This window comes from Helianthus annuus, chromosome 3, assembly GCF_002127325.2.
Source record: "Helianthus annuus cultivar XRQ/B chromosome 3, HanXRQr2.0-SUNRISE, whole genome shotgun sequence".
Taxonomy (NCBI): Eukaryota; Viridiplantae; Streptophyta; class Magnoliopsida; order Asterales; family Asteraceae; genus Helianthus; species Helianthus annuus.
Genome location: NC_035435.2, coordinates 125,360,582 through 125,374,816, shown reverse-complemented (window position 1 = coordinate 125,374,816; position 14,235 = coordinate 125,360,582). Strand labels below are relative to the sequence as shown.

Sequence of the window (14,235 nt, the reverse complement as noted above, 5' to 3'; positions counted from 1 at the left end):
TCTCTTTTTTGAATCTTAACTTTTAACCATGAAATCAATGGATTTGAGGTGTTCTAGGGTGATGTCATCATGAAGTTCTTATGAACTTCATGTTTTGGCTTCAATCCACCAAGAACCACTTAGATCTGGACGATTTCCACGTGAATGAACAAAGATCTTGCATAGATCTGTACATATTCATGGTGAAAAGGATTGAAAGATGGTTTTCCAACCTTCTTTCAACTCTTTTACACTCAATGCACTCAAAACCGATAGAATCGGAGCTTGTTCTGATCTTCTACTCCTTCTTAGTGATGTGTTAGTTCAAGATCTGGGTTCTACCAAAGAGACAACCGATTCTGGGTTAAACATGAACAACCGCCACGAACCAGTGAACGGGTCGGATCTGGGTGATTCATGTTCGATCGGGGCACTAGGGACTTGACGAGGTTCTGTTGTTTAGCGCGTTATCACACCGTCTCGATCAAAACTACAAACTTTCAAAAGAACCAAGTGTCAAGACGATCAGGTCGTTGGGACGGATTGTCGTCCGATCGGATTGCCATCCGAGCGGATTGCCTTCCGATCGGACAGCCATCCGATCGGCTTGCACCTTGGTCCCACACTTAAACTTTTATTTCAACTTTTCAAGGTACTGAACGTTGAATGGGTTCCCGTCCGATCGGATTGCCATCCGATTGAACGACCATCCGATCGTGTGACGTTTGGGACTTCAACACTTAAACAATTTTCAACACGTTCAATGCATTACCAGTTCTAACAGATTGCCACCCATCGGCAGACCATCCGATCGAGTGACAACACTGCTGTGAACTTGTTCTCTGAGAAATACCTCACCGAACGGATCGTCACCCGATTGAACCGCCGTTCGATCGACCGACCTGAAGGGTAGATATACTTCTCTGTTTTCAAAATGCTACAATGAATACTTCAAAAGACAAACCATCATACACAAACACATCTTCACCAAACGAGGTGTCAATCCAATTGAATGGCCATCCGATCGGATAACCATCCGAATGGATTGACATCCGATCGACTGGCCATCCGATCGGATAGCCATCCGAACGGATTGACATCCGATCGACGCCATCTGATCGGATTGCCATCCGATCGGATTACCATCCGACACTTATCACTTTGCACTGTTTTACGCGCCGCTTATCGTTTATGTTATCGTTAACTGTTTAGGCTAATCTCTCTCAGCGCTCCCTTCAATACAAGAGCGGGTTTACTTGTTAAACACAATATGTGAGTATACTCGATCCCTTTTTGCTTTACGCACTTTTGGGTGTTACATACGTTACTTATTCTAAAACACAATCGACACACAATGCAAACACTATTTATACGCTGACCGTTATTGCATGCTACGTGTTACTCGATGAATGCTTGTATGTTATGTTAACACAGTGATTGTTGCCTGACAACTTAGCAACGATAGTACTATAGTTTGGACTCAGCACCTGTCGTGGACAGGGGTTGTTAAGGGCTTTACTTCACGTGTCCCAGTGGGGATATGTGTTGCGCATTCTACAACTCGCAGTCACGTCTGTGCATATTTCTTTGTCGATAAGATGCGGGTTTCACCCCTAACTTAACAACTCCGTTCCTGAATTGTGGTGATACCACGAGATAGAGATGGAGACCTTTGCCGAGATATGGACGTCACTCCTAACTCAACGTTGATTCTCGTGCTGAGAGTAAAAATACGTGGAGTGAGTGATCTTATCGAGAGTTCTTGGTTTTCACACCTAATCTCGACCCAATCACTCGGTTGTGTTATGCGAGCGTTTTCGAAAACGTGTGTATTGTGTTAGCCTTAGGAAAGGCAAAGTAATGTTGAAACCTTAGGAAAGGTTCCGCTTCGTACGAAGCTACCTTCGTATGAAGGTGCATTATGGTAGGTTCGAATGAGAATGAAATCAGCAGGTGGCTTTGTACGAAGCCCCTACTGGGTTCGTACGAAGTTGGTCTGTGGTACTAAGACTACAGACTAGGTCGAGTCATATAAAAACCATAACCGATGGCGGAAACATTGGGGCGTGACACTAGGCGAACCAGATTGCTCAAGAGAATCCATAACAACTATTAAATGACAATATTTAAAAAGGTTCGTTGTCCCATACCAATAAACAAATATATCAAAAACAGTCATCACAGAATTCACATCTCTTAAACAAAACCAATCCGACAACCTAGATTTTTATTGATGAGTTTCTAGACTTCCTATTTCCATTGCAGCAAACAGACCATCAACCTGTCACATACGTTAAAATAAAAGTCAATACATAAAGTAAAGGTGAGTACACAAGTTTACATAGATAATTGTATGAAAAGAGTTTACGTATAACCAACATGTAACGCGTAACGGGCGAAGCATGTAACTATCAACAATGATACCACCTAACCACGTGACTACGATGTAGAGTATACGCGACCCATGTTCACCGAGGTGAACATGTGAAATAAAGTAATGTGATCCCTGGCAACCCCTGTCACACAGGTGCTGAGTTCAAACTATAGTACTATCGTTGGTAGAGGCGGTCTAGTGTAACACTGTGTAAGCATAGTAACATGCATTCAACAAATCACGTATAGCATGCGGGTGCGGTTAGCGTTTATAAAGTGTTGCATTATGTGTTATGTTTTGATAGAGAACGTATGTAACACCCAAAAGTGCGTTAAATGAAAATGGGTTCGAGTATACTCATAGAACGAACGTGTACTAATCAAGAAACACGATCCTCAATGGATTGAAGGGAGCGCCGGGTCAGCCTGCGTACGGGAACAGAAGCATAAGTCCTCCAAAGTGCTGAAACGGTCGGAAATCGAAGTGTTGGTGGGGAAAAAGAAGCTTCATACGAAGCTGGTGCCTTCGTACGAAGGTGGGTCTTCGTACACGTGCTGCTTCCGTTGTCGAAAATCGAGTGTCTTCGCGTCGTCTTCGGAAAATCGAGTGTTCATCCCTCCAACCTTAAGCTATTGATTGAGCTTAGAGTCGGAGAGGTCTTTGATTGTGTCACGAATGGAAATTGGACTGTGTTGTGTAAAACCAGAGCCCTCGTACGAAGGCAGTGCCAAAAACGTGCGTATGTGGTTCAACATTTTTACTTCGTCTATCTTTTTCCCGTTTGACAAGTTCGTCATAACGTGCTGGTCTTAGATCGACTTAGTTATTATTTTCTGTGTTTTACGTTTTGTTTTAATTTCTTCGCCACAAATTAAATGTGGGTGGTCGCTCGCGGTGGTGTGACATTGATGCTATTTGGCACGGTTTTACGCCCCTGCCGCAACGCGGTGGGTGCTTAATACTGGTTTCTTTTAGTTTGGCATTATTTTCTTGAACACTAATTTCTAATAAAAAGTTATAATTATTATAATGAGAAGAATAACAATAAATAGCATTGTTAATGAGCTCGTGATGGAGTGGTAAGGGAGAAACATGGCGTTCCAAGTGACACAGGTTTAATTCGTGTCCCCAACATTTAGTTTCTGCGACACGTGGTGATAATGGGAGACTAGGCGAGTAGGCGCTGATCGCTAGTTCGATCCTTGAACTGAGTAGGTTTTACCTCACCGCACTGTCGTGCCTTCGAGCGAGTGTTCAGGGGCTTCGGCCCTAGGTGAGGGTTTTCCCCGGTTCAGAAGGCGAGTGTATCCCGATGTGGTAAATTTTCGCTAGTAGCAAATTTAGAGGATTCGTTAGCCGTTCAAAAAAGATAAAATAATAAATAACATTCAAATATGGGTGTTCATTGGGTAGGTTTCAGTTTATTATAATTGAGTTTATTATAATTGTGTTGAGGAAAGAGAATTCAAATTCAAACCAAATTGAATCCTGAAAGTTCAAAACTAATTCAAATTCAGTTTGATTGGACTTATGGGGACGAGGCACCCTTACGAGTACCCTCCTCGATAGGTTGTTGTGCCACAACACCGTCGTCACTCTCAAGGGTAAGGTTGTGCGGGTTGTTTATCCCCTAAGGAGAATCCGTGATACAATGGGATTGGTTGGTGAGTTTTCACTGGTTGGGAAATTTGACTTTATTAAAATTAAAAAAAAAATTATGAAAAGGTAAGGGGCCGCTAGTGTTTTGTGGCTTAATGGTAGTTTTTAATATTTTTGACATGGCGAGATTTGATTGATTGGAACAAAAGTACTACCCTTGGATGCCCCTTCCTCCGTTGTAAAAGAAAAAAAAACTTGGTATAAACAAAATAAAAACAAGAACCATCTTTAAAAATACAAAATAAAACTTAATGCTATGGTTCTTAAACAAAACCCACGTTAGAACCAATTTAGGGTAGAAGGTATAACCCTTGGGGACTTGTGTGGTGAGTAGAGTCACCGAATCGGTGACAATACCTTGTGATTGTGGGTGAGTGTTTGAGTTGGAGAGAGGGTGGGAATTCGGTGAGTGTTTACCGAAAATGGTGAGAGAGAGTGATTGAGAAAATGGTCGGTCCCAACCTCTTTTAACCAATCACAATTTTTTTATTTTTTAATCTACTCAAACACCCTAAGGTGATTGACTATACCCCCTGATTGAGTGCAAAATGGGGAGTGGAATTGAGAGTTGACATGACATAATATTATTGGGTAGGATTTCACTCAAACACCCTAGAGTGATTAACTATACCATCCACCCTTAGTATTGAGCAGCTAGGTTTGATGGAGGATTGTTTTGGTTAGACAATCGAGCCTCAATTCCAACATTCTACTCGGCTTTGAAGCCCGATAGGTAACACCTACTACCTGTCTACCTAGACCCAAAAACACTTGTCGTATCTCATATAAAAATAATAAATTAGAATAATTAAGTCGGTTTATTTCGAAATTTAAAAGTATGAATTTGGTCGAAACTGAATTCCAAACTCGACTATAATAAGTAATTGATTCAAATACTCGAAACCAAAATTCGTATTCGGTTCAAATCATTATATGTTTCAAATCTAGCAATTCAAGTATAAGAGCATTCACATCCCTTTTATCTTTTTTACTGTAATAAAATTTAGAATATTTTTTTTTTATATAAATGGTGACGAAGTCTAACTTAAAAAAAAACGTGTTTTTAATCAAATACTTATTTCTCGAAGGTTCAAAGTAAACTCATGGAATATACAACACACACATGGCATTTTTCCCTTTCACCAAAATATATTTAACAGAAAATGATGTGACCAATACTATTTCATTTGATTGCAACCCTTTTCCCAAAATTCAATTCATCATACAAAAACCTTTCACCACACACCAAATCAAAAACCCTAATTTACTCAATCAATCAACACTTCACCTACACACAACCAAATCACACAATAAACAACTGTAAATTCATCATCTCTTTCAAATTATCTGCAATTGAACAGCAATTTGTTACAAATTGATGAAAAAATGTCTGTTGAGAGATCATTTGAGGCATGGGAAGAGGTTCAACGTCACGGATTAGATCTAGCAGACAGATTAACACAAGGCTTTACAGGTTTAATCCAATCGCACATTAATCCTCCATCGTTTAATTGGCCAAAAAGTCAACCACACAAGCTGTTTGAGGTTGACTTTCCTGCTAATAGTTTTGTTACACGAGACCTAGGGTTTGGAATTGAGAACAATGCTCATGTGGTTTCTGCGGTTATGGATATTGGAAGTAGGTTAGGTCAGGCTGGGGTGGATTTTGGTGCCAATTTGAATGGTGTTGTGAAGCAGTTTGTTAAGCGGTTGCCGGTTCCGTTTCGACATGAGGATGTAGTGGTGTTGAGGAGTGGTGATTTGGGGGTTAATATGCAGGTTCATGAGGATGCTGGTGTGGTGACTAAAAGTGGAAACGTGAAAGGTGAGATGGATGAAGAGTTGGTTGTTGGAGATGGTTTGAAGTTTGCTCGGGTTTCGGGGAAATCGCAGGTGTGTTACGCATCCCATTGTTGGCTACGTTGAGTATTGTTTGGTATTAAGTTTGCACATGATTTGTTTAGGGGTTGAATAGGCAGTTTCATTTTAGTTGCGTTAACAAAACCGGTTATCTTATGGTCGATTAAGATTACTTATTATATGCTTGCATGTTAGCTTGTGTATCTATCACTTTCCTAAGTAATAAGAAGCTTCCAAACACTAAACAGAATTGATAAAGTCATAAAGATCATTGCAACTAAGGAGGGCATATTTAGGGCTGGCATAACAGGTCAGACACGACACGATAAGACATGATGACCTGAGATGCTAGATACAAACACGACACGGTAACTTATTGTGTCATTTTCCAAACACGAACACGACCTGTTTAGAAACGGGCCAGCATGAAACGATCTATTAACAAACCTGTTTAGGGACGCGATAAATATCATGTATTTAGGAACTTGTTTGGTGAAACAAAAATTGCCAAAAGTTTATAGAAATCTTAACTAATACATAATCCTTAACATATTAATCCTTAGCAATTTTAAAACAAAAATCCATAACAGTCAAATCATAACATCCATTACAAATATAAACAGGGCGCTAACAGGTTAACAGGTCTTTAACCTGTTTAGACACGAATTTAATCGTGTCCTAACGTGTCGACCTGTTTAAGACATGAAACCTGTTAAGCTTGAACACGAAGCCTGTTAAGAATGTGTCGTGTTAAAAGGTCCGTGTCTGAAATGGCGAGCCCTAGGCATATTGATTATAAGATGGTCGAAGAAACAATAATTGAACTTGTAGAACATTATGTTTCTGAGGATTTTAGAAGCTAGGCCTATGAGTTTTGAACTTGCATGATTTGAACGTTTCTTCTTTAGTTGAAGCATGTTGGGATGATAATAATCTGCTAGTGCTAACCAGTAACCAATATCTCATGTTACGATGTGGAGCCATTAATCCACAGGTATTGGCATATGCAGCATCAAAAAGATAATATTTATGTGCAAATGCAACTAATATGATACTATTATATATAGAATAAAAAATATGAAAGAATGACTGACGATAACATGCTTACGAGGAAACAGAATACCAGATTTAGGTTATATACAACTTTCTCTAGTACTCTTGGATAGTTGGATCATGTGTTGTGTGTTAAAAACATGAGGTACTACGAGGTGATAGGATCCCTGAGCTGAGGCAAAGGCGCACGCATTGGGTATGTGAGGCACACTTGTTTTGCTAAAAACACGTTTTCATTGTTTGAACCATATTTCATACACAAAAAACATTAGTGTGCATTTAAAAACTAAATCCCTAATGTGTATACGATGACATACCACAAGTAGTGTAAAACCAACGAAAGAAGTCTGTTACTATGTAATTATAACATTTACAGGGTATAGGATATACCTTTACAGTTTACACTGTGAGCATTTACATTGGAAATTAAGTTTTAGTTGCAAAAGACAAGTATTTGGTTGAGTATGGGCCATTGACCATTAGCCCTATAACGTAATATTTGAAATACTTGCACATAAGTTATACAAGAATACACTGTAAAATTTTTATCCTATACCCGCGAGGGGGCAAACTATATATTAAGATATTCTAGTGTTAAAATATTTTTGTTGATGTTCAGAGCTACTTCGTTAAGCCTTGCTAAAGATGTTGTCATGATGGATATTATCATGATGTGATTTCTTTTGTGATGGCGGTTTTGTACTTTTGTAGGGAGTACTTAATATCTCATCAACGTTCAATAGTCGAACACGCGATGTGGAAAGCTCGTTGATTGCAAAGGGAGATTTCTGGAGAGTGGAAGCATCACGTGGCGGTTCCACGTCAGCAAATGAAAATCCTTCCCTTTTTCTCGTCCAGCTCGGACCGCTACTTTTTGTTCGCGATTCTACTCTTCTTCTGCCGCTTCATTTGTCCAAACAACATTTGCTTTGGTATGGGTACGACAGAAAGGTACATTCCAATATTCTGCACTAATCATTTTATATTATTCCGGTTTGAGTAAAATGACATGTTTGCCCCTGAGGTTTGGCCAGTTTTGCGACTTTCGTCCAAAGGTTTGTTTTTCCGCATCTAGATTCAAAAGGTTTGAAATCTTGCCATTTTCATTCGGCTCGTTAACTCCATCCATTTTGCTCCGTTAAGTCAGAGCCCAGGGGTATTTCCGGCTTTTTTTGTTAACCTAATGGGCATCAGTCTATGAAGTCAAAAAGAACGAATTGCCCTTTAAATTAACAAAAAAGACGGAAATACCACTGACTTAACGGAGAAAAATGGATGGAGTTAACGAGCCAGATGAAAATGGCACGATTTAAAATCTTTTGGATCCAGATGCGGAAAAACAAACCTTTGGACGAAAGTCGCAAAACTGGCCAAACCTCAGGGACGAAAATGGCATTTTACTCTTCCGGTTTAATGTAGAACATATACTTAATGTCAATGCTCTTTATTTTTTTTAATATATTATTAGAATGGGATGCATTCTCTTTGTCCAGCTGTGTGGTCAAAGCATAGAAGGTGGCTGTTGATGTCAATGGTTTGCCTTAATCCTTTAGCTTGTGTAAGTATGAAATTAGTAAATTACCCTTAAACGTATACCCTTTTCAGTATGATTTGTTTGGATTTACAGTCTTTTTGGTACCAAATCTTGCAGTCATTCATGGATTTGCAGTTCCCAAACGGTCAGCTGACTTATGTAGCTGGTGAAGGTTTATCGACCAGTGCTTTCTTACCTGTGTTTGGCGGTTTGCTTCAAGCTCAAGGTCAATATCCAGGAGAAATGAGGTTCAGTTTCTCTTGTAAGGTGAGTTTCTCTGCCCGCTATTTAATTTGAGTTGACCCAAATTAGCCTGCTTTCCAGTTTGAGTAGACTCGCATATAGGGGGTTTTTTAGCCGAAACCCGAAAACCGACCCGAATAAACTAACCCGAACAAGGTGGAACCCGAAACCCGAAAGTAGTATTCGGTTCGGTAATTGGGTTTAAAAAATGTTAATAGGGTTGACCCGATTAACCCGAATTACATAAAAAAAGTGTCAACTATATTTATACATACATGATAACATAAAAGTCTAAATTCCCCCCATATGTTTTTTGTTGTGGACATGGTCTTTTGTTTCGTTGGTTGTTTGAGCGACTAAAAAGATTCGGTTCGGTTGATACGATTTGTCGTTTTCTTTTTAGTTCATACGATTGGTTGATACGGTTTGGTTTTATGCTTATTGTATTTGACGTTTTTTAGCTAATATATATGTTTAAATGTTTAATGCATGGGTTTGAAGAACAATAATATTGGGAGTGTTTTTATTTGACATTTTGTGTTGTTTACTTAATAATAATCATGTTAAGTTAAATTGTAAATTATGCATCGCAACTTGTATTTAAGAAAATCCGTATACCGATTAACCCGGCCCGAATAAACCGAAACTGATTAACCAGAATCTTATTTGGGTCAGGTGACGGATAGGATTCCTATAACAAAAAACTTGAATAACCCGAAACCCGATTAAACAAACCTGAAGAACACCCCTACTCACATAAACCTGAATGCGATCTATTTTACCCTAAAACATCCCATTTATTGGTGAACGGGTCATGATTTCCATATTGGAAGTTATGTGTTTTGATATCGCGTTTTGCTTGTAGAATAATTGGGGAACACGAATCACACCAACGGTACAATGGCCCGAAAGATCTTTTACCATGGGTTTCGAACAAGCTTTAGCTTGGAAGAGATCTGGTCTCATGGTCAAACCAACAGTCCAACTCAGGTAAGATTTGAAATTTCTGAATGAAAAAGAGTATTTTATAGTTGAACCATGTCTGTTAACGCTTGACCAGTTTACACCCAACATTTGGCGGGAACAATCCTGGACTGAAAGCCGAAATTGTTCAGTCAGTGAACGAGGAAATGAATCTGATTGGTGGTTGCTCATTAACATCACATCCGTCTGCATTTGCATCAGTATCTGTACGTTTATTCAAGCTGGCGTTTTTATATTTTTCATGTTTTTTAGTCATGTATCGTATGGGTGTGACTAATAACAATGTTTGGTTTTATGTGGATGCAGCTAGGTAGGTCAAAGTGGAATGGGAATGTTGGCAAATCTGGAATAGTTTTGAAAGTCGAAACGCCTCTTGGAAGTGTTGGTCGGCCTTCTTTTTCTGTTCAGTTAAATAGTGGCATCGAGTTTTGATCATACAACTGTGAATATAATCTTTGATTATGTATATATACATGATCCTTTTGAATGTGATTAGTTGTATCTAAAGTTTCTGATACGATACAAAAATACATGTTATGAACCGGACCTGGGCCCAAAGAAGATCCAACCAGCCCAGTCCAATGGCCCAACAAATTGAACGGTTATGTTGGTAGCGGTGATATAAGCACAACGAGAGTAGGGAACAGAGGCATGAATGAATATTGATATGACTGTCTTCTCTTCTCATCTCTTCCTGTAATCTTATTCCCATCTCATTCTATCTTTGTGTTCGTTTCTTTAAGTGTAATCAATCTATTGAATCAATGAACTACCATTAGTTTTGCCCTAATTCAAGTATTGTTCCTGGATCTAATCCCGCTCTATGGATCTCTCAAGCTGAATGATATTAACCGCCCTATGTCATTGAATCCTTCGATGATGAACCATTCTGGTGGTTCAATGGTTGTGGCGTCGGAGTTCAGACTTCATCACCTGGAATGATTTCACTACTGCAATGTTTACTCAATTCCACGCTAGTTCCGCCGATCCAATTGCCATTGAGGGATGCTCGATTTACCAAACTCGACCAAACCTTATAAATTCTCTCCACTTACTTGAAAAATGGGTCAACGAAGTGTTAAAACATGTCTACTTAAAAAATTAAATAAAAAATGTATGTGTGTATGTATAAAACTAAAAATTACATATACAAATCCCAATCTGATTAATCGTCAGTCGGTACCTCACCGACCAACTAGCGCCTAATGATTCTTACAACCATGGGACTAGGGTTGTAAACGAACACGAACGGTTCATGAATTACCAAACGAGATTTTATGTTCATGTTCGTTCGTTAAGGAAATGAACGTGTTCACGAACACAGAGGAACACAGATAAAATCGGCGAAGACGGCAGTGGCTATAGGTGGATGGTGAGAGGGAGCGATACTAGACCTTGAAGCCCTATCGTTAAACAAAAGTTGATAGTATTTTTTGATGTGAATAATGAGAAGGAAAGTGGAACGGTGCATAAACAAGGTGGAGATAAGGTTTCCTATTTTATCAGTTCGAGTAATGAAATAAATAAAAAATTAAAGAAAATAAAAAGTTCAGATAAAATAACTAAATGCTAAAAAATCTTTAATGAACAACATGATCAAACGAACATGAACAAATGCTCACGAACATATTACCGAACGTTCACGAACGCAACTGAACGAACGAGACATTTGTTCGTGTTCATTCATTTAACTAACCAAACGAAATTTCTTGTTCATGTTCGTTCATTAACAATACGAACAAACGTAAACGAACTTCCCACCGAATGGTTCACGAACTGTTCAGCTGAACGTTCAGTTCGTTTATAACCCTAACTGGGACTTAACACATACGCACGTATATTAAAAAAATCATGAAAAATTAGCCAGCCTAACAATGCCACATAATAGTGAGACCGTTCACACTACCTAAGCCAATGGGTAGTGACCACTAGGCTAGGCGCTTTGATTGTTGTTTGTTTTAGTTTAATACACACACACACACACATATATACACATATATATAATGTTAAATGTTAAATTACAAGATTTCTATGCATTATGGGTTGTACTTTATGCTTTGTTGGTTTTACTTGCTTTAAGTGTTTGTTTTTGTTGCCTTTTGGGTTGTACTTTTTGGGTTTAAAAGGTTGCCCCTTACCGAGTCTTATCCTTTATGCCGTCACACACATTCTCTATCTCTCTCTAGTCTCTACACTCGTGTAGCTTCTATGGGCTTTCTCTAGCGACTTTCCGGCGACTTTAGGTATGTTTTTTGTTTGTTAGTTTATGCATGTTGTTCGATCGACTTAGTTATTGGTTGTTATTCTTTGAACGATTTGTTTTAGCGGGTTTATGCTACTTATGTGCATTTTCTGGCCAAAGACGCAGAGTGTTTGCTTCCATTGTTGACGTATGTATTTCATCGTCTTCAATTTTTTCGTTTGTTAGGTTTCTTTGCTATTGATGTTATTGGATGTTTGATGTCACAATATGGTTATTGTTACCTTCGTCTCTAAGGAAGACGTATTTTAGGGTTTCTTACAATTGGGTGATGTTTTAGGTTTTCTGATTACCTTTAACGGTTCATATCCGCCGTTGACTTTGATGGTGTTTTGTTAGGTTCTATGTGTTTTAACATGCGATGACATACTTGCATGTCTTCAAAAGTAGTTGATTTTTTGTTGTTGGTTTGACGCTAATGGTTACTGTTTAGTATTCAGAGACTGTTTGGAAGGTTTGTTTTGTTATATGATGCTTTGTTAAGGCGTTCTTTGTTGATTGTCGATGTGTTAATTTATAATCGTTCTGTGTGGATGATTGTTTTAGTTGTCCGAGGTTGTTTTAATTTTTCGTGTGTTATATGATGGTATGCCTTTGTTTGTTTTTGGAAGGTTGTGTATTGAAAGGTATTCGGTCGGTGAGGGTGGCTTTTCAGCCGTCTGAGACTATTTATGTTCTTTTTGGGTCTGTGATGCTTTGCTAAGACAATGGTTGCTTGCAATCTGTGAGTTGTTGGTTATTCAGTTAGTGAGGATGACTCATTTGTTGTACGAGACTGCTTGGTTTGAGTTTGTGTGTCTATGACACTATCCTAAGACAAACAAATATCGAAGTAAAAGTAACAATGCGTAGAAATTACTAATGTATGTGATTCCACATACTCAAAAATGCACACAAATTACTAATGTATGTGATTCCTAAAATTCTCACTAAATTAAAAGCATCAAACCTAACAATAAAAAATAACAAACATCACAAACCAAACAAACACAATAGTAGTGGGAAACAATACAAATGCACACAAATTACTAATGTATGTGATTCCATATATGCCAAAATGCCAAAGAGTAAATGGTTTTATTTATATTTAAAAAAATATTAGTCTAAAAAGGATTAAACACACCTCAGGGTCTTCTCTGCTATATACATACGGGTCACTAACATTGCGTAAACCGTACACTTTTCCTCTATTAGTGCCCCCAGCTCGTGACCACAAGTCTTTGTCAAATTTTGGATGTTTACTGCGTTCCTTCCCGTACTTCTCCACAAGAAAACCAGCATATTTATCCTAATGGGATAAACACATAATTATATTATTCAATTTTCATTGTAACGAACTTGTGTTTTTTTTCTCGTATTTTGAAATATGTTGTTTGGATTTGTCAACTTACCCAAGTCTCCTCAGCCTTTTCATCTACCCAGATAAGATTTTCTTCTTAATCGTCCCCTTCTGCATCAACGTCCAAAAGTACACTTAAATCTTTATCCAATGGCCGACTTCCTTTCCTGAAGTGGGATTGCTTCCACATCTCATGAGCTTATAGTTCATGCCCAAGTACCTTAGCCTACAAATGTAGAATTTATGAATTAATAAGAGTGATAATATTGACATGATGTATATATATATACATATATATATATATATATATACTAAAAGAGGGCAATTAACAATTTTTACCGCTTTTCTTTTCATGGTCACATAGGATTGAGATCCTAGTATATGTTTGCCTCCAGTTGCCCTACTTCTAATTTCTTTGTTTCTTAAAGACTCTCCTTTCCATGCAGGTGTGTTCCAATTATCAAGCATTTGTTTCCATATCTCAAATCTTATCTATGGTGGTTTAAAGTCAATAAGATCGGTCATATCATCTCCAACATTTTGTAACACCTCGAAATTTTGTGTCCAATAATGTATTGACACGTGTCTTGAGTTTACACGTGGCATTTAATATTTAATAAAGGACTAATGTTGACAAACCTTGAAAGTGAGTAAATTCGAGGGTTATAAATGTCAAACAAGGGTAAGTATACTGTATAGTAACCCTAAACGATGCTCGTACCTTCAAACGAAAAAATCATGGATCGTACGGAAGCGAAACGCGGAAGAAAGTGAGAGATTACAAGTTGCGGGGGTTATCTGTGTCAACATGTTTAATTATACCTCTGAGTGACCCCTTGACGTACCCGAGGCTTTGTAACAGTAAAATACGCTCACAAGAATATACAGTATAAATTCCACGAAGTTCCGTTTTAAAACGAGAAAGTTATGATCAAATACGTACGAGAAGG

At 38.3% G+C, this 14,235-nt stretch overlaps 1 protein-coding gene across 1 annotated transcript; it reads left to right on the top strand.

The window, feature by feature from the left end:
• The first annotated feature begins 5,187 nt into the window (after positions 1 to 5,187).
• On the top strand, positions 5,188 to 10,203 carry LOC110921673. Its single transcript, XM_022166017.2, has 7 exons — positions 5,188 to 5,905; positions 7,637 to 7,876; positions 8,394 to 8,483; positions 8,577 to 8,726; positions 9,568 to 9,692; positions 9,763 to 9,892; positions 9,993 to 10,203. Exons 1-7 carry the CDS (start codon positions 5,399 to 5,401, stop codon positions 10,116 to 10,118), a joined length of 1,368 nt encoding a protein of 455 aa, XP_022021709.1. The 5' UTR covers positions 5,188 to 5,398; the 3' UTR covers positions 10,119 to 10,203.
• The last annotated feature ends 4,032 nt before the right edge of the window (positions 10,204 to 14,235 follow it).

Excerpts from the sequence above, each read along its gene's own strand:
- LOC110921673 (XM_022166017.2), top strand. The coding sequence starts at position 5,399 with ATGTCTGTTGAGAGATCATTTGAGGCATGGGAAGAGGTTCAACGTCAC. Across the intron at positions 5,906-7,636 it reads GGGTTTCGGGGAAATCGCAG|GGAGTACTTAATATCTCATC; the intron begins GTGTGTTACGCA and ends GTACTTTTGTAG. Across the intron at positions 7,877-8,393 it reads GGTATGGGTACGACAGAAAG|AATGGGATGCATTCTCTTTG; the intron begins GTACATTCCAAT and ends ATATATTATTAG.